Source organism: Xenopus laevis, chromosome 1S, assembly GCF_017654675.1.
Source record: "Xenopus laevis strain J_2021 chromosome 1S, Xenopus_laevis_v10.1, whole genome shotgun sequence".
In the NCBI taxonomy this organism is placed as follows: Eukaryota; Metazoa; Chordata; class Amphibia; order Anura; family Pipidae; genus Xenopus; species Xenopus laevis.
Window position 1 is genome coordinate 72,661,892 of NC_054372.1, and position 26,060 is coordinate 72,687,951.

At 36.6% G+C, this 26,060-nt stretch overlaps 1 protein-coding gene and 1 long non-coding RNA gene across 2 annotated transcripts; one reads left to right on the plus strand and one right to left on the minus strand.

Annotated features, from left to right (window-relative positions):
• Positions 1-1,225: 1,225 nt before the first annotated feature.
• LOC121399327 lies at positions 1,226-4,300 on the minus strand. Its single transcript, XR_005964920.1, has 3 exons — positions 4,185-4,300; positions 3,683-3,784; positions 1,226-1,499 (listed from the first exon to the last, which is right to left on the minus strand). It is a non-coding gene; the product is annotated as an uncharacterized LOC121399327 (long non-coding RNA).
• A 7,077-nt stretch (positions 4,301-11,377) lies between these two features.
• On the plus strand, positions 11,378-14,732 carry LOC108706782 (small integral membrane protein 18). Its single transcript, XM_018243479.2, has 2 exons — positions 11,378-11,551; positions 14,026-14,732. The coding sequence occupies exons 1-2, from the start codon at positions 11,461-11,463 to the stop codon at positions 14,328-14,330; spliced, it is 396 nt and encodes a 131-aa protein (XP_018098968.1). The 5' UTR covers positions 11,378-11,460; the 3' UTR covers positions 14,331-14,732.
• The last annotated feature ends 11,328 nt before the right edge of the window (positions 14,733-26,060 follow it).

Here is a 26,060-nt window from a genome sequence, read left to right on the forward strand (position 1 = left end):
AAAAAAAAAAAAAATATATATATATATATATATATATATATATATATATATATATATATATATATATATAGTTATATTGCATCACACCGATACACAGAGCTTTACAATGCATAAACAGAGAGAGAGAAATGTTTTAACACATATTTAAATACATATGTTGAAATAAAATGTGTATAGCTCCTAAGGAATTACATTTCTAAAATTCCTATTTGCATGGGGTAATAACAGGAACAGATGCTTGGAATCTGATAGAAAGAAAGTTAATCCCAAGAGGAAGAGGTGAACTAATCATGAATATCATGCATATTGTAACAGAGCCATGGGAGATATAAGCTTGACGATATGGTAAAAATATAACTAAAAGAAATGCAGAAAAAACACAGCTACAGTGTATTGAAAATGGGGTAAACCATCCTCCGATTGTACACTCTGTATATACTAATTTCTTGTAAGGTTTGTTCAAAATAATAATGGCTTGTTCCAAATAATAGCAGTGTGGAGTTCAATTAGTGAGGTCATTCATTCTCTGAAAAAACAGGTGTCAATTACGGCCCCTATTTAAGGAAGGAATGCAGCAAATATTGGGCATGCTGGTTATAGTGCATTTCTCTCTGAAAATCTGAGTAAAATGGGTTATTCCAGACATTTTTCAGAACAGTGTACATTGATTAAAAAGTTGATTGGCTGAAAATTATAGGCTACTCAGTTAAAATGATCTTAAATGCTTTAAAATGGCAACTAAAACCTGAAAGACATGGAGGAAAATGGAAAACTACCATTCTAATAGATAGAACAGTCAAAATGGCAAAGGCTCAGCCAATGATCAGCTCCAGGAATATCTAAGAAGGTGTAAAGTTACCTGTGAGTAGTTACAATTAGAAGAAGCCTATGTGAAGCTAGGACAAGTCTATAGAAAATTCAAGAGAAAAAAATCTTTACTACATTAAAACAAAAGAAAAAAAATAGTTAAACTATTTTTCACATAAATCGTTTTAATGTTGATTAACAAAAGAATTTGCTTTTGAAATAGCACACTTGCCCTTTATATACAAAAAAGCAAAACTCATTGGCTCAGATGCTGGAGATATATTCATATGAGGAGCAAAGGGATCAGACAACAAATTATTAAACAGAGCAAAATGTTTGGCTTCTGCCAATGAGTCGGTGTCTGTTAGAGACACGCCAGCTCTGGGATATTTTTTAGCTAATTTTATAATTGGCTCCTAAGACTGAAATAAATGGTCTCTCTGACACCCAGAGGAAGTAACACTGGATTTTTGAGTCTGTGAAGGGAAATATAAAGTAACCAATAAGGTTTGGAGTTGATGAGCAGCTAAGGAGATCTTACAGTGAAGATACTCAGTAAACGTCCTTAGTCCAACTTATAGTTTGCCTGGAGTAACATCTGTATAATCTTTCAGCATTCCCGCCAAGTGGTCATTATGTGTCTTAAACCTCCTCCGCTGTGAGGTGGCCTTCTTCCTCTTCTGCACTGGAATCTGAAAAGCATATTAATAAACTGCATTAACATTGCCAATAGCTGAAGGGGCAGACCATGAAACATGAAGGCAAGTATAAAAACGACTGGAACCAATAAAACAGAAGGGCTCAGTAAGGGTGTAAACAAAAAAAATGTACCATATATGCAAGCACAATTTAAATTATATGTCTGAAAAATGATCCTTGCTTCTAGAAACCATGATTATCTTTAGTAAGACTTTTGATTTAAAGGGCACTCAAGCTCACATAAAACAAAGGGACTAAGTTTTACCTGCAACTTACTTGCTGCTTTCAAAAGTAAAACTCCCAAACTTGGCTGCCCTTTTATTAGCCATCAGTGGGATCACCTGACTATAGCTGGGAAGGGTGGGAGCTACAACATGGAGCTGGTCACTGCTCCTGTAGAACTATAACAAACAAGGGAAAGTTGTGTTTACCACTCATTTTTAAAACCATTAGGAGGGGCTGCAATGAGGCTGTGACCACAAAATACATATAGACAAATACAAGAGTCCTCTGCACCCATTATCAATAAATTTAAGACAGAGACATTTTGTGCATACGGCTACTAAAAAATGCCTTACTGTAAGGACTTACCCTGGTGGTCCAGTGGTTTACCCGTTGGCATGCGGGGGAGCCCGCCATGCCTCCAGCAGGGACGCACGCTGCATGCGTCTATTTCCCTCCTGTGCCTGTTTCCTCTAGGGCGCAGCAGCACTTCTGGGTTTTATAGGTGTATTCATGCTGGCGTGATTACATCAACGCGCAATGGCGCGAAATTCAAACCCTATTTAAAGGGAAATCAGTTTGCAGATCCTTGCCCGTTGTTAGGTTCTATTAGTGTAGTTCATGGGTGTTTAGTCTTTACGATTCCTGTTGGATGTTTTGTGTTTGACCTTGCCTGCCTGACTATTCTGATCCTCTCTAATCCTGACCTTTGCCTGCCTGATTACTCCGACCTCTCTGATTCTGATCCTAGCCTGCTTGTGACTACTCTGACCTCTCCAATCTGACCTTTGCTTGTACACTGACTATTCTATGTTCTCCTATCCTGATTCCGGCCTGTCTGACGATTCTCTGCTTGTGCTGGCCCGGCCTGCCTGTTCCTGGTGGTGTTCTTCCTTCCAGTATCCTGGTGAGACGATCGTGCCCCTTTGCTCGTCCAGAACCGTTAACTTTGCTCGTCTCTCAAATAAGACCTGGCGGCATCCGATTAGCCGAGGGCTCCTCCCGAGGTGAAAGGTGGCGGTTAGAGGCAGAAGAGAGAGCTGAGACCATGGAGCTTAGCTTAGGTTCTGCATATAGGGTGCCGAACGTGACACCTACCCTTTAAAGTGTAAGGCATTTTTTAGTTGCTGTATGCACAAAAGTCTCAATGTCTTAAATATATTGATAATGGGTTGAGTGCAGAGGAATCTTGTATTTGTCTATATTTATTTTGTGGTCACAGCCTCATTGCACCTCCGCCTAATGGTTTTAAAAATGAGTGGTGAACACAACTTTCCCTTGTATTTATATATATATATATATATATATATATATATATATATATATATATATATATATATATATATATATATATATATATATATATATATATATATTCGTCCTCGGACTGGAGCACTCATACAAACAAAGGCCAACTGCCAGGTTAAGAAAAATGTGTACAAACAAGTATTGGAAAAACCGCACACACAGGACTTGTATGAATGAAAAAAAACAAAATTTTATTGCGACGTTTCGGCTCTGATACTAGAGCCTTCCTTACCTGAGGAAGGCTCTAGTATCAGAGCCGAAACGTCGCAATAAAATTTTGTTTTTTTTCATTCATACAAGTCCTGTGTGTGCGGTTTTTCCAATACTTGTTTATATATATATATATATATATATATATATATATATATATATATATATATAAAATACTTGTAATTTTCCGCACACACCACTGAAACAAGCAAAATACCCAGGTGCTACTCAAAATAGACAATATCAATAGTTTTCCAAGGGAGAATGAGTGCACACTGGGACCATTTTAATAGGTTATTTTAATACCATAATTTTATTTAAATTAATTAAAAACAGGCCGACGTTTCGGTCCACTTGTAGGACCTTTTTCAAGACCATGAATTTTTAAAATCAACACTTTAAATAGACCAAAGGAAAGGGAGGTAGAGGCACTCACCCAATCACGTGCACCAGATTGGAGTCATGTGAAATTAGAGAGGAAACCAATCACCAGCATATATTATTACCCATGTGATTAGGATAAAGCACTGAGAAAAACCTGTGAAAAAATAAAAGTCAATTACAGAGAAACAGAAACCTGAACAAGCTCCTCTGTTACAATGTGTAGATACATATTAATCAAGCAGATATACATTGTATCAACATATATATATATATATACACACACACACACACATGAATATACTGTAAATTATATTTGTATAAACAGCATTGTAATCGGTGTTTAGTGATGTAATTTTGGTCACATGAATAACTGAAACTTGTGTATTGTACTAAATAATGTAACCCCTGCCATATAATATGAATGAACACAGATTTAAGCATTTCAAATGTGTGGCTTAAGGACAACATTCCTGCTGTAGCAATTGCTTTCTTTATAAAACTGCAGTGAAAGTGACAGTAAAGGTTATTTTGTAGAGAACATAATGCCCCCTTACAATTTTCTTTGGTCCGGATTCTTGCATCGAAGAAATTCCCTGCCTTTTTAGGTATTCTTCAATCTTCTCATCATCCATGGAATCTACTGGTACACTCCTCCATAACTTTTGGAATTCTAAGAATAAATAAACACTCATTAGATCATAGGTAGGACAAGTAAGGTAAAAATCCTCAGGTGTTTTTGAGCACATCTCAGCGCCACCAAGGATCTGTTTTGCACCTACAGAAAAGGGTTGAACTGATATAGCGAATGGAACCACCAACGTACCCATGATCAATGAAGAAGAGTGCACTTTAGCTTTTAAATGTATAGTTCCTTTAGTAAACACAGGAAATCACACATGGATTGTATCTAAAAGTTTCCTATAGTATACTGACTAAATGTTGTAGCTATAAAATTAATACAGGTATGGTACCTGTTATCCAGAATGCTTGGGACCTGGGGTTTTCTGGATAATGGATCTTTCAGTAATTTGGATCTTCAAAACCGAAGTCTACTATAAAATAATGTAAATATTAAATAAACCCAATAGGCTGGTTTTGCCTCCAATAAGGACCAATTATATCTTAGTTTGGATAAAGTACAAGGTATTGTTTTATTATTATAGAGAAAAATTAAATCATTTTTAAAAATCTGGATTATTTGGAAAAAATGGAGTCTATGGGAGGCGGCCTTTCCGTAGTTCAGAGCTTTCTGGATAACGAGTTTCCGGATAAAGGATGCCATACCTGTACTGTCTCTCTGCAGTAATCATTCAGATGCTTGATGTAGCTTGCTTACCTTGGCATTCATTTCTATTGCAGCATGTCATTTATATACTTTTTATAGATTTGAGAATGTGCCCCTGTTCATTTTGTACATTAAGTTGCAATATTGCTTACCGCTGCTATGTTTCGTAGGGGGAAGGTTATTTATATTTTTATTACAGGCAATATTTGGGTGCTTGCAGCAGCCGGTCAACGATACAGTTCTAATGTATTTAATGATGCCCAAAGAGCTTACTGCTATAGAAGTTGCAGCCACCCTCAGACATCAATAGATTATCAAAATGTATTATAAATGTTGCTCATTACCTTAACAAAACGGTCAAATACAAGCTGCAAATGAAAATATTTTGCATTTCATGTTTTCACATTTAGTCAACTAACTAGGAATATGTAAACAAATGAAGAACTAGAAGCTGCTTGATAGCAAATATTAGCCACAATGTAGCATTGTTATACAAAGTGAAGGAAGCGGGACCTCTGGAGCCAGTGTGTCTGAGGCAGGTGCAAGAAAGAAGCTTCTCTGATATCACTGGTGAAGTTCTTCACTTAACATTCAAATAAAATACAGTTAAGCAGTTGACGGTTTTATCTTTGACATATTGCACCCTGTGTGTAGGGGATAAAGCAGGTAACTCTGTGCTGCTGCATTCCTATGAATAGTGAACTATGGCTTTGAACACTGCAGATCTTATTCATCTGGAATGAAGGGAGAGAGAATGGTACCAAACGCTGCTTTAAGGACATATCATGTGCAGGAGAAGTAAAAAGCAACACATTTCTTTAGAAGAAGAAGCTTGTGGGTGGCATCTTCCAGATCGCCGGTTTTCATCTGTAATAGAGAGCCAAAATGGTGTATGCGCAGTTGGAGCAGTCTTCCGTACATACTGCGCATGAGCCAAAAGTGCTGGAAATTGCAGAAGAGGACCCAAATTGCAGAAGAGGACCTGAAGAAATCCGAAAGATAGCACCCATTGTTTCATTCTATTTTTTTTTTTTACTACAAAGAATTGTGTTTTTCCCCCTTAAAATTCTGGCAAAAACTCAGACTTTAATAAATAACCCCCTTTATATGGTTGTATACTGCTTTTAAATAAGATATTCAGTCTCATATTCTAATCCTCTTCCTTATTATCACCCTATCACTCCTTTCTCCCACACATGCACTTAGTTTATGTTCTATAATTACATAACTGCAATACACTTCTAGCCATAAAATTCTGTGAACGTAATATTGAACAATGGGTCATGCAAGCCAACCACATCAAAGTTCAAATGATATATATATATATATATATATATATATATATATATATATATATATATATATATATATATATATATATATATATATATATATATATATAGAATGTGGAGGCACTCATGGGTCCAAATGTTGATAGGTCTATTGAGTTTTTATATATTCCCTCACATCTAATATATTATTTCTTAGCAATACTGACATATTTTTCTAATTTTCACTGATCGATACTTATAAATCATATTACAGGGGCAGTTAACCATCACATCTCAAGACATTAAGTACTGTAGGTGACAGTATCTACAGAACGGACACTCAATATAAAAAAAACTGTAGCCTAGCAAGTAGCAACACATACTGAACATTGTGGACTCTACAGACAGCACTTAAAGGGTTAAAGAAACCAAAGAAAGTGAAATTCTTTAAACAATTGAGTTATTCCAAAACTTAGACCTAAATTCCAACATGAACAATTTATACAAGATATTCTATATATAGCCATATTTATGAACAAACCGCTAGGCAAATTTTCCACAAAAAAAAATAAATGTTGTTTGCTGCCACCATGTGGACAGAATTGTAAACGCATAATAAAGTGATACTGACACATTCCTATGAAAATCATAGTAACGTGCCAGTATAAAGTATATGCTGCACCCAGAATATTTTCACCTTAAAGCCGCCCCCAGCCCCACGCAGCCTCTGACACTGTTGAAAGACCTTCTGTGTAGTTTCAGTGACGCTGGGGGGGAGCGCAATCCTTCCATAAGCTGATTACGAATCAAAACATGACTTCAGCCTATGGAAGGATCACTACGCCCCCAGCCTAGCGTCGCGGAAGCAACACAGAAGATCCGTTAGAAGTGTGAGCGGTCGACTGCTCAAAGGTGCGCAGGCCTGGGGGGTGGCTTTGAAGCAAAATTGTGTAGCACATACTTAAAGACATGTTCCTATGATTTTTATAAGAACGTGTCAGTATCGCTTTAAGAATGTTTGCTATAAAAATAGTTTCTCAGAATTTGTCAGTTTCATATTGACTAGATGTAATATTCAAATAGAATTATATTATTGTTTAATGATTTGTTAATGATAGGGTAAATAGGCTTTTCAAATTAAATTCCCCCTTTTAAAGTAGGATTATTTCAAGCTATTGTTAATATACACTAAAAAATTTTCCTAATATAGTTAGTTAGCCAAAAATTAGCCTATAAAGTCTGGAGTGACCGAACATCTAACATAACATAACACCACTTCCTGTTTTCAGCTAGTCAGCGACTTTAAAGGAACAGTAAAACCAATGAAAGTGTTTTAAAGGAGTGACAATATAATGTATTGTTGCCCTGCACTGGTAAAACTGGTGTGTTTGCTTCAGAAAAATTATAGTTTATATAACAAGCTGCTGTGTAGCCATGGAGGCAGCCATTCAAGCACAGTAGATAACACAGATAAGTTCTGAAGAATCCCATTGTATACTATAGAGCTTATCTGTTATCTGCTGTGTATCCTGTGCCTTTATTCCCTTTTCAACTTTGAATGGCTGCCCCAATGGCCACACAACAGCTTAATTATATAAACTATAGTAGAGTTTCTGAAGCATATACACCTATTGTACCAGTGCAGGGCAACAGTACATTACATGCTCATTATTTTAAAACACTTTTATTTTTTGGTGTTACTATCCCCTTAAAGGTGGCCACATGGGCCATAACTGTTCAGTGAGTTTGCAATTGATCCTTAGCATGCAGCTCAAATTGAAGCAAACAGTTATGACCCATGTGCCCCCCCTCCAAGTCTCTGATTGGTTACTGACTGGTAATCTATCAGTGGAAACCAAGAGAGCTGCAAAGCAGCTAGTAAGTGTTCTTACTATTATGTTAGACATTTGGTCACTCCAGCCTTAATAGATGGCATTTTTGGCTAACGAACTACATTGAAAACTTTTTTTTATATTTTTCACAGCCCATCTATTTACCCAATTTTCATTTTTGTTCAGAACAATTCACATGCCCATGCAAAGCCTAGAATGATACGATTCATGTACATAGAATGTTACCTTCATCTACAGTAAACTGGCAGCTTTTGTCATTGTAGAAAAGTATTTTCTTTTTGTCCGGTCGTGTTACAAATACAATCTGATCGCCAAGTGCCTGATGTTTAAAAGTAAAAATTTTGTGTCCAAAAATGTACTGGATAAAACTGTTTAACCCTTTATCTGCCAACTAGTGTCAATTGTACAATTCCATTTTACATTCAAATGAATAGGATGGTAAAATAAAGAACCAAACAGCTGAAAAATGCATTGCAAATACAATACATTGATTCAGTTTCAGTGCAATACAAGTAATGCCAAAATGAACAGCGAGTTTCATGATGGGTTCCACCAAGGCTATCACTGAAGTTGTGAGCAGTTGCAGTAGATAGCTGCAAGCTGTACCACTTTATTCTTACTGAAAATCATTATAAAAAAAAAAATACCATTTTACAGGGATACTTTAAACAAAACAAAAAAGGTTTGCTTTTCGTTAAGAACTTATATCCAGTTTGTGTTTGCATGTTTCATTGTACACCTGCTCCAATCTAGTTTTCCAGCTCAGTCTCACCTACAAAAACAGTATAAAAATCTGCAGTCCTTGTGTAACAACAGCCTGAACATTTGTTTATAGGTTAAAAGTAGAGAAGATCAAAAAAAAAAAAAACTAAAACATGCCTAAGTTTATAGCTGTATGAGAATCATGTATATTTAAAATTTCATTCAGTTAAACATTGTTACTAGGTATAAAGAATTTTTGAAATGATAGTAGACATGAACCAAATCCAAAATATTCTGATTTGGCCAAATATAAATCCTTCAAATATGTAAAAAAAAAAGTGTACAAACGCAAATCCTGCAAAAAGTCCTGAGATTGGCTTGACTTCAAAATTGATCCCTGGATTTGGTACATCGCTAAATTATAGTAATGATTGTAATAAACAACAATTGTAAAAACAGCAGTGGATAAAATGTGGATCATTTTCCATCTTGCCAATCTGAAATTGCTTTAAAAGTTAGGAGGATAGCCACATTGTACAAAACCAACCAATCAAATGCAAATAGAGCAATGTTGTGCATTAATGCATTAGCTACTGGACTTTGTGGGGCTGAAAAGAGGTGGTTGGAAAGTCAGAGACTAATGGTCTACCAATGACCATAAGAATTGTAAGGGGGGCAGAAAGACACAAAATATTACTTCTATTATTCATTTAATGTATGTTTATCTTGAAACAACACATAAAGAATGATCTTATAAAGCTCTTTACTCTGCACAGTTTATAGAACAAAATAACACAAGTAACAATGTATAATTTTTTAAAATATTAATTTACCATATATTTTAAATAAACTAAACTTAGACTTCTCAGATAGATGGTTAAATATCTCTGAGATAAGGAAAATGTTTACAATTATAATTTGTTGTCTGCCCCCCTGTGAAAGAAGTTTTAAATTGTTCCAAAAGCCAGCACTCCTCTTTGGAAAAAAAATAACCAGCCCAGGGTTGTTTCTTTTTCTCCCAAGTATGCCCTGCATGGGTTTTGACATGTGTAGTATAATAAAATGTTTGAAGCAAATGGGATTCCCTCAAGAAAAAGGTCAAATGACAGTACTCATCAAGATTACCGCTTTTGTGGAACAAAAAGTAGGTTCCGGTCATATGCTGGTAATACATAAATAATAACCCTACTTATAAAATGTTTTTATTAGTGCTATTGAAAATAAGGAGAACCTTCATATAGTTAACAATCTTCACGAGGACACCAAACCTATATCCAGAACTCCCAGAAAGGCTCTTGAGATTAAATGACCCGTTGCTGCCATCTGAAAACAAAGAGAACATTTAGTCAGCCACTGGCCATGGCAGTTAAAAACGATTACTTTGTAAAGATGGAGTTTTATTGTTATTATAACATTTCATTATCTTTCTGTTTGGCCCCTCTGCTATTCATATTTTCAGTCTCTCATTTAAACTTCTAACTAGTTGCTAGGGAAAATTAGACCCTTGCCATTAGATCACTGCTGAAATTCCAAACTGGAGAGCTGCTGAACATAAAGAGAAAAAACAAAACACACAAAAACAAAAAGACCAATTGCAAATTGTCTATCATTAAATGTCAGCTATCTCTTAAAATAACCTTTCTCCAGTGGTTTATTTCATCTTTCACATAATCTCTTTATTATCAGTATATATCTTTCATCTCCTCTTACTATACACATACTGTATCAAAATAATTAACTTTTTTTTTCTATTAAAACTAAATGTAATCTAAGGGTAATGGCACACAATAGAAAGTCTATGTACAGATTTTTCGTGTGTGTTTTACAATGCTATAGTGATTTCTACAAGGTGCTATCTCCAAAATAAAATTATAATTAAGTCAAACAAAGTGCTTTTAGTGCTTGTTTTAAAAGGTAAAATGAATTAAAATAAGGTGCAATGGTGTTTTCTTCAATCAGTAAAAATCAGCATGTGGCTTCTCCACTCTAGTGGGATTGGCAATTTACAAGATTCCAGATTTCAAAACAGCTAATCAATACCAACTTTTTTTTTCCTTAGTTTTTTTGTATCTTGATTTGATGATCCAGTGGAGGAACTGTGAAAAAGATCAGCATAGGAAAAAATTCTAAGGGTTTACTTTTCCTTTAAATCTTGCAAATATGTGTTGTTTTTTGCAATTTTAACTCTGTTATATACCAGAGGGGATTGAAGCAGGTGATTTATTAAAGCTAAATACGAATAAAAGTCAAGCAAACCATGATATGCTACTGTAATAGCCTCCGTTTGTAAGTGTGAGTTGTATCTAAGTCGGTTGTATGTAAGTCAAGGACTAACTCTACTCGACTGAAAAACCAGAAAAATAGGCATACACTATTAAGCATAATATAAAATAAATGTGTTTGTTACAGATACAAGTGCATCATATGCTCAAGTTCTGAGCTAATGTGATTTCTGTTTTTCCTTTCTATTTTCTTTCATTCATAACCTCTTTGTTTTAGAATCTACAAAATGTAAATAATTTTTAGTGAAGCTGTAAAACAGCATTGCATCCTAACACACTGCCAGTTGGCAAATTGACTATCAATCATAAACAAATTCTAACAGAGGGGGAAGGAAAAAAAATACAGACTCCCTTGCCAATTGATCTGTCTTTTGGGTGGAGGGCAGGGATGCTAATGTAACACTGAGCAGCTGGCTGGCTGCATTGTGCTCTGTCCAATGGTAGCAGAGCTCTGTGAGAGCAGCGTTATGCTAGTCAGTACAGGCTCAGCTGCAAAACAGACCCGGCAGCATCTTGTGCAGGAAGGAGGTAGGTTAATCACCACATCTTCGTTTTCTATTTTTAACAGGAGGGAGAGAGAGAATACACAGGGGCCCGGCCATTCTTAATCTGTGCCAATTGATGAGGAAATACAACATAGAGATGGCTACAGATATGAAATAATAGGATCACAGCAGATCATGGTCCCTCGTTTGCTTGGCATGGCTTACGCCCATTCAGACGTAGTAAAATTCTATATGTTTGCATGTTCGTATAGCAAAGCTAGGACAAGTATTCTGGTTACATTAGACAGATCACTAATGGAGGAACAGGATTTTTCTTTTTTTAATGTTAAAATATTATATTTCTTAATTAACCTGCTCTATGCTACAAATACTTCTGACATCAAATTAGCCAGCTATTTCCAGGGTGAAGGCTCTGCATACCTCTGCAAAAGTCTAGGCAAACTGCACAATACAAAATAAATGATTTATTTGTCTCCACACCACCAACAACCAGACTGGAGCCATTTTATAATTCGGAATATAAAGGTATAGAGAAAAATAGGAGCTGGGTTTCATTAGCATACTTGACAGCAGATGATGAAAATGCAGTTTTAATAATCTGTCAGCTGCTTATTATTATTATTAGTAACATGTATTTATATAGCGCCAACATATTGCTTAGCACATTATATATTGTAAACCTCAAACATTTGTCCTCATTTTGTATTTCAACATACTGTTGATTCTGTGTGTGCAGAGTGTAATAAAGCCAATTTACAGTATTATCAATGATTTTAGAAATATGACAGTTGAAAATACCTAATATAAACTAGGAAACTACACACAAATAGCTGTAATTTGTTTCAAAGCATCTCTAGCATTCACTGTTTGCATGTAAAAATGTTGTTGCAACATCAATGTTTAGATCAAAGATTTAAAAAAAAGTTGTTTAGCATCCCTGTTTATTAATTTGTTGCATGTTTATTACAAATGGATGTCATACCTGAAAATACCTAAACTCATCTGAAGCTAGGCAAACTTGATGGACTTTGTCTTTTTTCAACCCAATTTAACTATGTAAACAGCTTACATAGTTAAATTGGGTTGAAAAAAGACAAAGTCCATCAAGCCAGCTCTCACTCATAGCAACCTTCCTCAAGCAGAACTGACTTAACATTGGAAGTGCCCATAGTAATCAATTATCTATTTTCCCTGCAGGCACTGCTTTGTGAGTGTGCATAATATAAACAAAATTCACACAGACATTTTAAAAATGTATTCCCCACAAGGCTGATTCCCTATATTCTATCTTCCAAACAACATTTACTTCCTGGTTACCCTTTACAAACTGCACAGAAATCGGGTTTAAAGTTTCTTACTTAAAACCTGATAACATGAATGATACGCTCTGTGCAATTCTTGGACAGGTCCAGCATTATTTTCCTGAACTACAAGCCTCAGAGCAATATGCTGAATGAGTAACATTACACCATGGGTTTCTAGAGGCCGACATTTGACTACTTTACATGTACAGTGATGTGTAGCTATTTTCAAGCCTGGATTTGTGGAAAGGCCACCTAGGCCCAGGCCTAGGGTGGCAGGATTTTAGGGGGGTGGCATGCTGAAAAACCACACCTACATTGGTTCAAAAACACTGGGGATGCTCAGGAGATAAAACCATTTTTTAAATTTTCCGTGCGCCAATCCCCATTGTTCCGGTCCAGATGATGAAAATTTGCACGAATAAAGAGGGGACAGGGGCGACAAACAGCAGTGGGCCTAGGGGCGCCAACTATGTAAATCTGGCCCTGGCTATTTTACTCCCAAGTAAGTTAGTGACTTAGTCATGTACTGTATTCATATAGTGAATTCTGTCTACTATAATATAATCAGCTGCCAAAAAAGTTGTCCCTAAAAAAGTAGGATCAGAGCAGTGGAGCCAAGACTCTGTGTGCATTTGCCCTTAACTTCATTTATGGCACACCCCCCTTGGTATGCTAAATATCATCAGATCCCAATGTGTATAACAAGGTTACAGATATATGTAAACATTGCAGTGTTCAGCCATAGCTTGAAGAATGCCTAAGCCAGCGATCATTCTAAATCTTACCAGGAAGCAGTAGAGCAGGCACTCAAACAAAGGCAATCTTCCACCATGCGATTTTGAATGCCTGCTCTACTGTTTCTTGGTTTGATCCTCTCCCCTTGCTGAAGGCTCAGGGTGGTGCACCTGGGCTTCTTCCTGATCGGGTGAGTTACTAAGTGATTTGGGATGCACAATTTATTGAAATATCTTTATCCTAAATCTTACCCTAAATTAATTTAAGAATAAGATTCCAGGAATATCTTGAAATGCAAATCTCACTGTAACTGGCCTTCAGACTTGGCCTCCCAGCTGCTACTTTGGGCACAGTGTTATAGGCCAATTTTGGCATCTTGCATATTACTATGCCATGATTTTGCTGTACACATATCATAAATAAATATATCTAGCTATAAAACTCTCATTTCTTGCAGTCAGTCCCATCAGGATGGCATCTCTTGGCTCCTGGAAGAATGAAACAGCCTTGATTCAGCAGCAAATTGGCTTTCAAGTGCAAAAAATCTATCCTTTCCATGATGGCTGGAACACTGCTTGTTTTGTGATCCTGGTCCTATTTATCCTTACAGTACTCTCGCTGGTACTGCTTGCCTTTCTATATGAAATGCTGGACTGTTGCTGCTGTGCCAAGCACAAGACAGTTAAAGATCTGGAGAATGAGCCAAATCCTGTAAGGGCCTTAATGAGCAGCATGAAGAAACGAAAGACCGAAGTAGTGTAAGAAGTGGTAAAAGAACTCTCTCGAAGGGGAAATAGATCTGGCTGCTTAAATATGAGAAGAAAACAATTTGCAAGCAACTGCCATGTATCCTCCTCCACAAGGCCAACATAAGGGCAGGCTATTCTGTTATTTGACAAGAGTAGTCTGTTATGCCATTCTAGGTTTGTTGCAAGATACATGATATAAGAAAATTATTCTCTGCCAAGGAAACCATTGAAATGTGTGGTACTCCTATATATTTTAGGTGTAATAGGAAAGATCATCATAATAATATTATCACAGCACCTATTTTAAAGTAGTGATATTTGCAATTTGTTGGGTTTAGATCAAATGGGGCCTTAGACAGGGAAATGTATTTTTGCCATGTTGCTTTATGACTAGTAATACAGCAACAAGCCAAAACTGTATCCTTCACACTTATTTTGAAGCTGTGATTATGATTTTTTGCAGTATTCTGTGTCTTTATAGGACTGGTGGGCCTAAAATTTATAGGGCCCTTAGGAAATGGTTAGGGAGCACTGTGTATAATCCAACTCCAGCTATATGTCATTATTGTATTTACTATTAATGCAGAGTCTTGCCAACAGTTGTGTGTGTGTGTGTGTGTGTATCTGTGTGTTTTTAACAGAACCCATTATACATGACTCCAAGTAGATTTGTTGTTTTAGAATGTTGACTACATTTAGATGTCTAAGCTTTCATAAGAGGGAAGACTCATGGCTTAGAAAGGATTTGGCCAGAAACTCTATACTTGTATTCTTAATTTACTGTTCCAGTAAACAAAGAATGACCTATGTTTAATAGAAGAAATAGTAGCAAAATATTAGCAGAAAAATCTTTTATATCAGTCTTAAATTATGTCATAGGATGAATTGATCAAGTTTTCGGATAATAACCCTCAAAATCAACCAAAAACTCTAGCTTTGCCTAGGACACTCCCATTGACTTCTACATGACTTTGCCAGGGGTTTTCTTTTGCTTAAAGAGGTGGTTCACCTTTAAGTTCACTTTTAGTATGTTATAGAGTAGCCAGTTCTAACCAACTTTTTAGTTCAAATCTTGATTATTATTTTTTTTATATAGTTTTTGAATTATTTGCCTTCTTCTTCTGACTCTTTCAAGTTCTCAAACAGGCGTCACTGACCCCACCTAGAAATTAATTGTAAGTCTACAAATGTGTGTTTTTGCTACTTTCTATTGCTCCTTTTTCTAATCAGGCCCTCTCTTATTCATTTTCCAGTCTACTATTCAAATCAATGCATGGTTGCTAGGGTAATTTGGACCCTAGCAACCAGATTGCTGAAATTGCAAACTGGAGAGCTGCTGAATAAAACGCTAAATAACTCAAAAATCACAAATAATAAAAAATGAAAACCGATGGCAAATTGTCTCAGAATATCATTCTCTGCACCACACAACAAGTTAATTTAAAGATGAGCAATCCCTTTAATAAATACCAGACATTCAAGTTTTCTAAAATATAACTCAATTGTGTGTTTGGGTACAAAAAAAAATTCAAATAGTGGAAAAAAAATCAAATTCGATTTTTGATAAATCTGCCCCCCAACTGTTTATAAGAGCGATCTATTTGCTGAATGATATGAGCTGTCCCTTACATAAACTTTTTTGGGCCTCATAACAAGATCATTGGGCCCCCCTTAACCCACACAATTTATTTAACTCTTGCAAAAATGTGTATTCATTTAGTAGAAGCTTATGTAACATAGATATGAAGCAATAACAAAGTAGAGCAGCGTGACAGGGGCATGAAGGTACAGTAAGTTGGGCTAAACTTTATACAAACTTCTCTGACCCCCAATGAACCAACTGACTTATTAGCACATTCATTAATGGAACTACTTATACTTATTACAGAGTAACATCAGCTGTCTATATATTAATCAGTATACAAGATTATGACCTGCTAATTTTAATCATCACTTCTGTTAAGTTATCAGACATGTTGTGTTAATAAATCCTTCTTCAGATGAAATGAGAAGAGTGGCTTTCAAATAATTATATTTGAATTATCAAAGAGTATGGTTCTGCACTCAAAGGTATGTTGCAAATAGATTTTAAAAATGATAAAATCATATGTGCAGATAAGTGAGTGCAGAACATCTTTTGCTTATTTTAGGAGACTGTTGTCCCGGATGGTTTGGGGAGTTAAGGGGGGAAGGTGGGCTGGAGCTTCGATGCCAGCATCTTGCTTCCTGTGCTCTGATTTGTCAGTTTAGTGTAAGTCCCGGTAAAGCCGCATGGGGATTGGATTGGTGAAGTTTGAACATCCCCTCTAGTTAATGCAATCGCAATGCAGCTTTACCGGGACTTACATTTCACTGGCGAATCAGTGAAACCAGTTTTTTTTCTTTATCTTGTAGGGGAGCCTGACCATCAAAACTTGTTAGAGGGCCCTGGGCACCAAAGTTCTTTTTTTTTTTAAAGTGTAGCTGTCTCCCAAACATAAAAAGCTGTATAATAAAAGTCCTTTTCAAATTAAATATGAAGCCCAATTCTTTCTTGTTTAAGCATTCATAGCGGTTATAACCTAGTTTAAAAATCTCAGCTGTCAATCAAATATTGCCTGCCCCTCCTCTATGCACTTTTCATTCAGCACTTTCTAAATGTCACTGCTCTCCACACATTCACCATTTAGTTGTGTAGCCACGGCATGGGGATGGACATCAGGTCCCCATTCTGGTGCACAAACAAGATTTTGAGAGAATGCAAGGCTTGGCTTAATAACAGTGGCCACCAAATGGCTCCTGCCTGCTTGTTATAATTATGAATCCCCAGACTGAAGGAAACAAGATTCAAATAATTTTTACATGTAATTAAAGTTCATTTTGCTTGACTAACATGATAAAATGAATTTGGAATAATGTTTTTGGGTGACGGGTCCCCTTTAAGGAGGGCACTTAATGTTTTAACGCTTGTCTCTAGTATGGCCTTCATACTGATGGGTTAGGGAGGGGTGGCCCAGAAAATTAAAAAGTCTAGATGTGGAGGCTTATTAATTAAAGGAGAAGGAAAGCTCCAAGACAGTTTATTGCCAATAGATTAGCCACAAAAGTGCAAGCTAGAACGCTATATTTATTCTGCAGAATGCTTTACCATACCTCAGTAAACAGCTCTAGACATTGTCTGTTTGTTTAAGATACAAGCGGTCATATTAACGTGGTGTGACATCACTTCCTGCCTGAGTTTCTCCCTGCTCACTTACAGCTCTGAGCTCAGATTATAGTAGGGATGGGAGGAGGGAGGAGCAAACTGAGCATGCTCAAGCCCTGCCCTGGAGGTTTGTGCTGAAAACAGGAAGTCTGATACAGATGCCCATGTGTACACAATAGAAGGAAAGAAATGCAGTATTTCTTTTGACAGAGGACTCAGAGCAGCATTACTTTGAGGGTTTACTGGTGTATTTATATAGACCTTTCTGATAAAGCTTACTTAATTTTAGCCTTTCCTTCTCCTTTCAAGGTTAGATTTTAGTGGTTTTTGAAATCATTACTAAACTCACACACTCTAAAACCTTGATTGGCATTGAATTTATTAAAAGTTCTAATTATAAAAAGTTCAAACAATGTGATAAAAAATTCAAATACCTTGAAAACCTCTAAAATTAGAGGCGTTTGGATTTTTTTTCACTAGAAACTGGTTTTTTTTTTAAATATAAGAAAACAACACATGTTTCCCAGTTCATTAAAAGATTTGAGTTTTTTAGCATCATTGAAAATCAAGGAACAATGTGATAGTTCTCGTTTTTTTCTCAGAAAAAATGCAAATGTGAATATTTTATTGCGTTTTTTTCCCTGAATAAGCTAGCATTTCAAGAAGAAAGTTGTTGCAGGTTTTTTTTTCTTGATCTTGAAGATAGTCAATAGGCTTCTAAGTGTGCATTGCCTCTTTATCCTAATTGCCAGTAATTCCAGCAAGCAGTTTCAGGTCCAATATGCAAAAGGGTAACTATGGCTTCTGCTCCAGATATGTAGGAAAAACTGGTATGCCAATTCAAATGATTGTTCTGAATGAATGAATGAATGCATGAATGAATAAATGAATGAATGATAGATGTCTCTGCTTCATAATAGCCTGTTTATCCTTGAAATTTACTTACGGTATATAGCTTTAGCCCCTAAACAGTTCTTGTTGATGGAAAAATCTCATATGACATTAGGCTAAAAGTGGTCAGATGCTGGAATTACTGGCCATTAGTATCTTCCGTAAGGGCAAGGACATACCGTGTTGGCGCCATTGCCCTCAGCATGCATATATTTCTGCACAGAAATTCCATTTGACTGCAGGTACACAATCAAAAACAGGAATTTCTGAGCCAGTCTCTGCTCTGCAGTGTTTGGATTAGAATATTATCTGTGCTACCTATCCTGCTGCAAGGGGAACTCTTCATCAGTGCCAGCATCCTCCTGTTTCTACACATGCACAAGCATACATTTTACTAGAAAAACAATAGCATGCTTTTACACAAACACATAATCACAAAGCTAAAAACAGGTTTTTTTTTGCAGTATGACTATTTATTTTTTTCATAGTTTACATTGTAAATTAAGTTGAAAAAAGACACATGTCCATCAAGTTCAACCTTTTAACCTGCCTAACTGCTAGTTGATCCAGAGGAAGGCAAAAAAAAAACAAAACATTTGAAGCCTCTCCAATTTGCCTCAGAGAGGGAATAAATTCCTTCCTGACTCCAAGATGTCAATCAGACTAGTCCCTGGATCAACTTGTACTATGAGCTGTCTTCCAGAACCCTGTATTCCCTCGCTTGTTAAAAAGCCATCCAACCCATTCTTAAAGCTATCTAATATATCAGCCAGTAGAACGGATTCATGCAGAGATTTTCACATCTTCACAGTTCTCACTGTAAAAAATACTGATTGCATCAGGTATTCTACTAATCATGCTGTCGGATCAATTATTTTTGTCATTTAATTGATTTTATGCATGGCTTTGCAGTTTAGAGTAGAAAGATGTATTTATCAATTGCAATTGGTCAGAGTGTACTTTCCAAAACTTCATAGTTTGGAGTGCAGGGCTTACAACACATAATACACAGGAAGGGTGTTTTGTCTGAAGTTGAATTGCCAGCTGAGAAAATTCATATTCATTGGGAGCTTAACTTTAAAGCGATAGCAACACGTTTCTATAAAAATCATAGTAGCGTGTCTATATCAAGGAGGTACTTCACGCCGCATAGTTTCCACTAAAAGCAGCCCTCAAAGCCACCTCCAGCCCCACGAATCTTTGTGAAGTCGACCCTCTGACACTGCTAACGGATCTTCAGTGTTGCTTCAGTGACGCTGGAATGGGGGTGGAGCGATCCCTCCATAGGCTGGGCTGTCCCGTTTTCATTGGGGGGGGGCTTTTAAAGGAAACTAGTCAGCGTGCAGCAACTCCTTGATATGGACACGTTTCTAGAAGTGTTATAGGGATAGTGTCGGTCCCAACATCCCACATACTTAAAATCAATGCATATTGGGCATCAAACAATGCAGTAGCCTCATGTTTTATCTTGGAAAGATACTATGCAAGATATGTGCAGCAATCTGCAATATTTTAAAGTAATTAGATCAGCTTTGTAGTTTGGAAGGAGTAGAAAGATGTTTTAAATTTGGCAGAATTTATTTTTACTAAACTAAAGTCCCCACCAGGAAATGCTTGTGAAAGATCACGTTTAAAAATTGTCTGGTAAAACATGTAACTAATATGTGAAATGCTTCTGGCATTTAGGGGGTTATTTACTAAAATCCGAAAATGTCTCAATATTTTCTTAAAACCACTTTGACAAAACTCCTGTGCACATTTTTACCATATTTATCATCATTTCTCTTTGTGTGCAAACACAAAAGTACAATCTAGATAACACTGGAGTGGAACTGATGTTGTGCACAGGGAGAATTGTTCTGCAGATTAGTAAAAGCTGGAAACAAAAACTAGGAACATATAGGTGTATGTTCTTTTTAAAGAATATCTTATTGGAACATTTCCTGCAAATAATTTAAGTTTCTCATTATTTCAAAAGAAATGACTCATTGGGGTAATTGACCTGAGCTTGGTATGAATCCAGAAGTGCCACTAGGTTCAAGTTTTAAGAAAATACTTCAGCAGCACTCCGATTATGGAGTAGGTTCAAGTTTTGCTCTCTTTTTCTTGAAGACTCAGAAGAAGCACTTGGACGTTTTTCCACAGCTGGCGTGGTCAGAGCTCGCTTTTTAAAGAGCTCCCTGTCTCTTAGTACAGCTGGATCCATGGTGCTGTACATAAAACAATAACAGAGTAATTAGCCTTGCAATACAGTGTTGAATAAAATAATGCGGGTTATTTTCTGCAACTTTTTCAGAAAAATTCAGAAAGACTTTAATAAATGTGCTCCTTTATGTTTCTCTGTGGAATAAAAGTATGAAATATGGTTTGAATGGAGCCATGTTGTAATTAAAATTGCCAAGTCAGTTGAGTGCTTTTGCCAGTGTACCCTACTGAGAGCATCATGCCCTATTTCTAAAAACACTTTTTCTAAAAAAAAAAAAAAAACCATCCATTACTGCATTTCAGAATTTTGCAAGCCTTTCAGATTATTTAATTTAGCACTGACATGTAGGAATCAGGGTGTTTGCTTAAATTAAATATACAACAATAAATCACATTTAGTTTATTTCAGCTAAATTTGACTTTCACAAATGTAGATAAATTGCTACTGTTGCGCCTTTCCCTGGTTATGAGCGGAGTATACAGCATAATTCGCAAACATAAACTGTTTTGAGTATTAATGGGCCACAGAATATGGACGTAACGTGATCCATGGATATGTATTTCAACAGCAGCTATTTTGGGTACCAGAATTAGCACTGCCACATAAATGTCTGCCTCTGCTTCAAAACAATTGAAATTAGGGGTTTTGGCCATATTCCTTAAAGAGATACTGACAATATAATTTAACCTTTTTTTACTATCATAACATCGTGTTTGCATGCTATTTATAATTTTGCCATAAAAGTATTTACCAGATGCTTTTTCATTACTTATCTGATCCCCCATGTTCATATTTGTGCAGCAGTAGTCTGTTAGCAATAGAAACTCTGACAAATTGAGAAGAGACAGTCAGGGTCACAAAACAGTCAGGTTCAGGAACTTCAAGTAACAATAACGTACAAAAGCAGACCTAACAGTGAAAAATGGTCAATATGACCTATAGGTCATTTTACGTATATATTAAGGGGGTAATATTTTTTTTTCTATATTAAGGGGGTAATTTTTTTTTTCTAGTCCAGTTTTTTTAGTGAAAAAACTCAAATTTTTTGAGATTTATTATGCCCCAAAGCTGCTAAAAGTCAGAATCCAAAAATACTCCATCTAAAAACAGTTGCATCCTTGTAAAACGCAAGGATTTTTGGGGTGTTTGACGATGGTTAAATTAGAGTTTGTCAATTCTAAATAGTCCCACAATCTCAATTTTGTTGAATTTTTTGTCAATCCGATTTTTTCCAGAAAAGTTATTAGTAAATTAGCCAAATTCGTGGATGGGAGTTAAGTCAAGTTTGTTTTAATGAAAAGGTGACAAAAAGTTGAGTTTTAGTAAATAACCCCCTAATATTTTGAAGAGTAGTTTTTTGAGAGCCAGTATCACTTTAAAGGAAAACTAAACCCACAAACAATGAAGGTCGCTATAAAAATATATTGTATAAAACAGCTCATATGTAAAACCCTGCCTATTGTAAATAAACATATTCATAATAATATACTTTTTTAGCACAAGGTGAGGCATTCGGTAATCCTAAATAGAAAATTGCCATTTTAAGAATTAAGGGACTGGGATGCTAAATTCAAAGTAGACACAAACAAACCATACATGTTACGGATAAAGTTCTGTGTTTTGCTTCCACCCTTCTTCATATTACAGTTATAGCTTAATTATTTCTGGTCAGATGATCTCTGAGGCAGTACAAAGAATATCATACAATGGGGGCTCAAAGGAATAGATAGAAATGGGCAATATTTACTTAAAGGAACATCAAAACCAAAAAATTTAAATGTTTTAAAGGTATGACAATATAATGTACTGGCGCCGCACTGGTAAAACTAGTGTGTTTGCTTCAGAAAAACAACTATTATTTATTTAATAAAGCTGTTGTGTAGCCATGGGGCAGCCATTCAAGCATAGGACACATAGTTGATAACAGATAAGTTCTGAAGAATCCCATTGGATGCTTCAGCTTTTATCATTGATCTACTGTGTATCCTGTGCCATTTCTCCCTTTTCAACTTGAATAGCTGCCCCCATTGCTACACAGTAGCTTGTTTATATTAACTATAGTACATTTTCTGAAGCAAACACGCCAGTTTTACCAGTGCAGCACAACAGTATATTTTCACTACTTTAGGGCACTTGCATTGTTTGGTGTTTCTGTTCCTTTAAATATATATTTTCGTTTGGTAGAGTCTTTTTTGTCTCTCTTAGGGTTGACTTTTTTTTTTTCCCTTTTTTTCTTCTTCTGTGTTTTGATTGGTTGTTCCATGTATAAATGCTCATATCCTGTGGCTGACATCAGAGCCCTGAGTGGGTGCGAAACGCGTAGGGCGGATGGAGATGATATACATATTTTAACTTTGTATAAATATTTTTTAACTAATTTTCTCTGGTCCTGTGGATCTGTTTGAGTGCCGGTCGGCCCTGCTTCCATTTATCTTCCATTGCTTCCATTTATCCTTCATTGTACTGCTCCCTAAAGCTGGGGGTCTGGGGCTGGAGCACCCGGACCACATTCACTATTTGGTGAGTTATCTACCAATTATTCTGGGGCAACATGTTTCTCCTGACTATTGCAGAGTCTTTAATATGCCACTTAATATGATAGAAACTGTTGCTTAAGTATTCATTTTGGGGGTATAGTTATCCTTTAAAGCAGTGAACCTGAACTTGAAGTACCCAAACAAGATAGAGCAAATACACCTGGCAGAATGGGCCAATATCACTTCCAAACACTGTGGCTGAATAGTGAACTATAACCTAATGCTAATTGGCATAACTTTAAAAAAAAAATTGACAGCAATAGTTTACATTCAGCTATAACACCAGTAATGATTTTCAGTTGCTTTCTATGTTATTTTCTTACCTTTCTTTAAATATGTATGTATTTACAATGCACTGACTGTGCATTGTGCATATTGCATTTGTTTATCCTGAAGTTTTTTTTATAGCAAAATATTTTATTACCCTCTATTTACATATTGCGTGGGGTTTATCATTTTCAGAAGCCAATGAACCTGGACATGTTTACTAACAAAAAATAACAAATGTTTGCTGTAGACCAGGAGTCTCTAGCAAACAGAAAGTTTTTGCTTCCATTATTTTTCATGAAACTGCTCAATATAGCTAATGGGTTGCTATGGGTAAATGCACAGGTAGTGGTCTGCCCGCTGTGAGGAAATGAAACAATTATGAGTTCACAGAGAATAGCATTTTAGCAATTCTTGTTCACTGTAAACATCACAAGTCAGTACTGTACAAGGGTTACTGGTGTCCCTAAATAACTTCTTTTTACAGAGGTTTTTATATAAAGAAGTTGGCTCAGTGGCATGATACCTCATGATATTCCTTATAGGACTAAACTGTCTGAATACATGGCATTATAATATATATGTTTTGGCTTTTGCCAAAAACGAGTGGATCCCAGCTTTCTGCCAGTGAGCCAGGATCCCATGGTCTGCCAGTAAGCAGCCAGCAGCTCTAGGGTTGCCACGTTTGCTGATGGCTAAACCCGAACACGGGGGATGGGGCAGATAACATTGGGGGTGGGGCAGTGATGTAATAACAGGCATGATGACATCAAATGTGGGCACAATGATGTTGGTGGAGTTATGACACCAGGGCAAGGTTATTGCATCACTTAGATGCAACTGGCTGGATTTCTATCCAGTTTTCGCAATGTTTTAAAATGTTGATGCCCAGTTCAAAACCACACAGATGGCAACCCTATCTCTAGCTATATTCTGCTTGATGATTAAACCCTATCCTTTAATTACAGGCATAAGATCTATTATACAGAAATCAATTATCCAGAAAGCTCTGAAATACAGCGATGCTAATTTAGAAAAAAAAACACTTATTTTTGATGGATTTGCTTTTTTTTTTGTATCTGTAATAATAACAAATGAACTGCACTTGATAGTAACTAAGCCATGTTTAGGTGAGTATCTTAGTATTTAAATGCTTTTCATGTATTTGCCAGATTATTGTTTGGGTTTCATAAGGCTGAAAACCGAACAGAAAGTTCAGACCTGAACAGGCCTTACAAAAACCAAACAGGTGGCAACCCTAAGCAGCTCCCTGGGTTTAAGAGTGCTCGATAAATTAGCTTTTGACGTCACAGCCTCTCTCAATAGACATGTAACTTCGGCGTTGCTAAAGAGACAATACTTACAGTTCCACAAGGCGGCGAAGCACCCGCAACAAAACAATCGAACTTAGCTACCAATAACAATGTAGCTGTGCACGTGATGTCAGTTCCCACAAAAAACGACTTCTTCTGTCTAGCAGGCCAAGCACAATATAGAATAAAACAAAGTGGGTATAAGTACAAGAATGCATTATATAGTAAGAATCAGTGAGCACAAGCACTCCAAGCCTATAAATTCTAGCACCTCTCAATGCACTGCCTCAATCTATTGCTCTGCCAAAGGTATGAGGAGCTGTAGGTCTGGAGCATTGTGTTACCTGTATTAGTGAAAGCCATGCAGTGACTGCATTAGTAATGTGAAAAATTCAAATATCTCTCACTACATGGATCCCTTTTCTGCTAGTTAGATAGCAGTCATATTATTATTATGGGGCACTTGTACAAATTCTCCAATCCCACTGCAATAGTATTAACATAGTAATTTAGGTTGAAAAAAGACACATGTCTAGCCTTTTGGCCTAAGTCTAACTTCTAGCTGATACAAAGGAAGAGAACAACCCCTTCTAAAGCTTCTCCAACTTGCTTCAAAACATTTCTTCCAGACTCCAAGATTGGACCATTTCTGGATTAATTTTGTACTATAATCTTTAACCATGTTTTTTTCTGTATACCCTCCCCCCCCCAGAAAGCAGGATGGCACAGGAGAAATCCCATGTATAAATAGCCCAGACTAACAGCTGAAAGGCACAGAGGACATTTCATGTATAAATACCCCAGACTAATAACTTTTGTCACCCCACCATTTATATTATTGAATTCCAATGATGAATTTTCATTTCGGACGGTACCAATGGGTGGTTCCAAGGGGTGGGGATTATTTAGGGAGCGATCCTTATCTTAGAAGTTACTGAACCATTGCGTTCAGTACCTACACAGATGATTACATAGGATTGATGTGCATACAGATCCTATTACACTAACAAGTGCCCGATAAGCAATTGCCTGCTAAGGTCCCTCCCCTTAATGACCTAATGCGAAATGTTCACTTCCATGGCAAAGTGATACAAATTAACTGTAGTCGTCGGCAGCTGACAGGGAAAGGCTTTCATGGGGGAAAGTAGCTGCTGGAGTACCAGTGTCTGCACTTGTACCCCCCCTAAGTCTGACACAACATTTATATAAAAAGGCAGCGACACCCCGGCGTAAGCCCCTGCCCCCCGTTCTGACGCCTATGCGTCGACGCATCTTAGTGACATTCTAATTGGCGTGGTTACGTAGTAGCAACACTGGAAGTAGGAAGTAGTTGTACTGGAGTGAT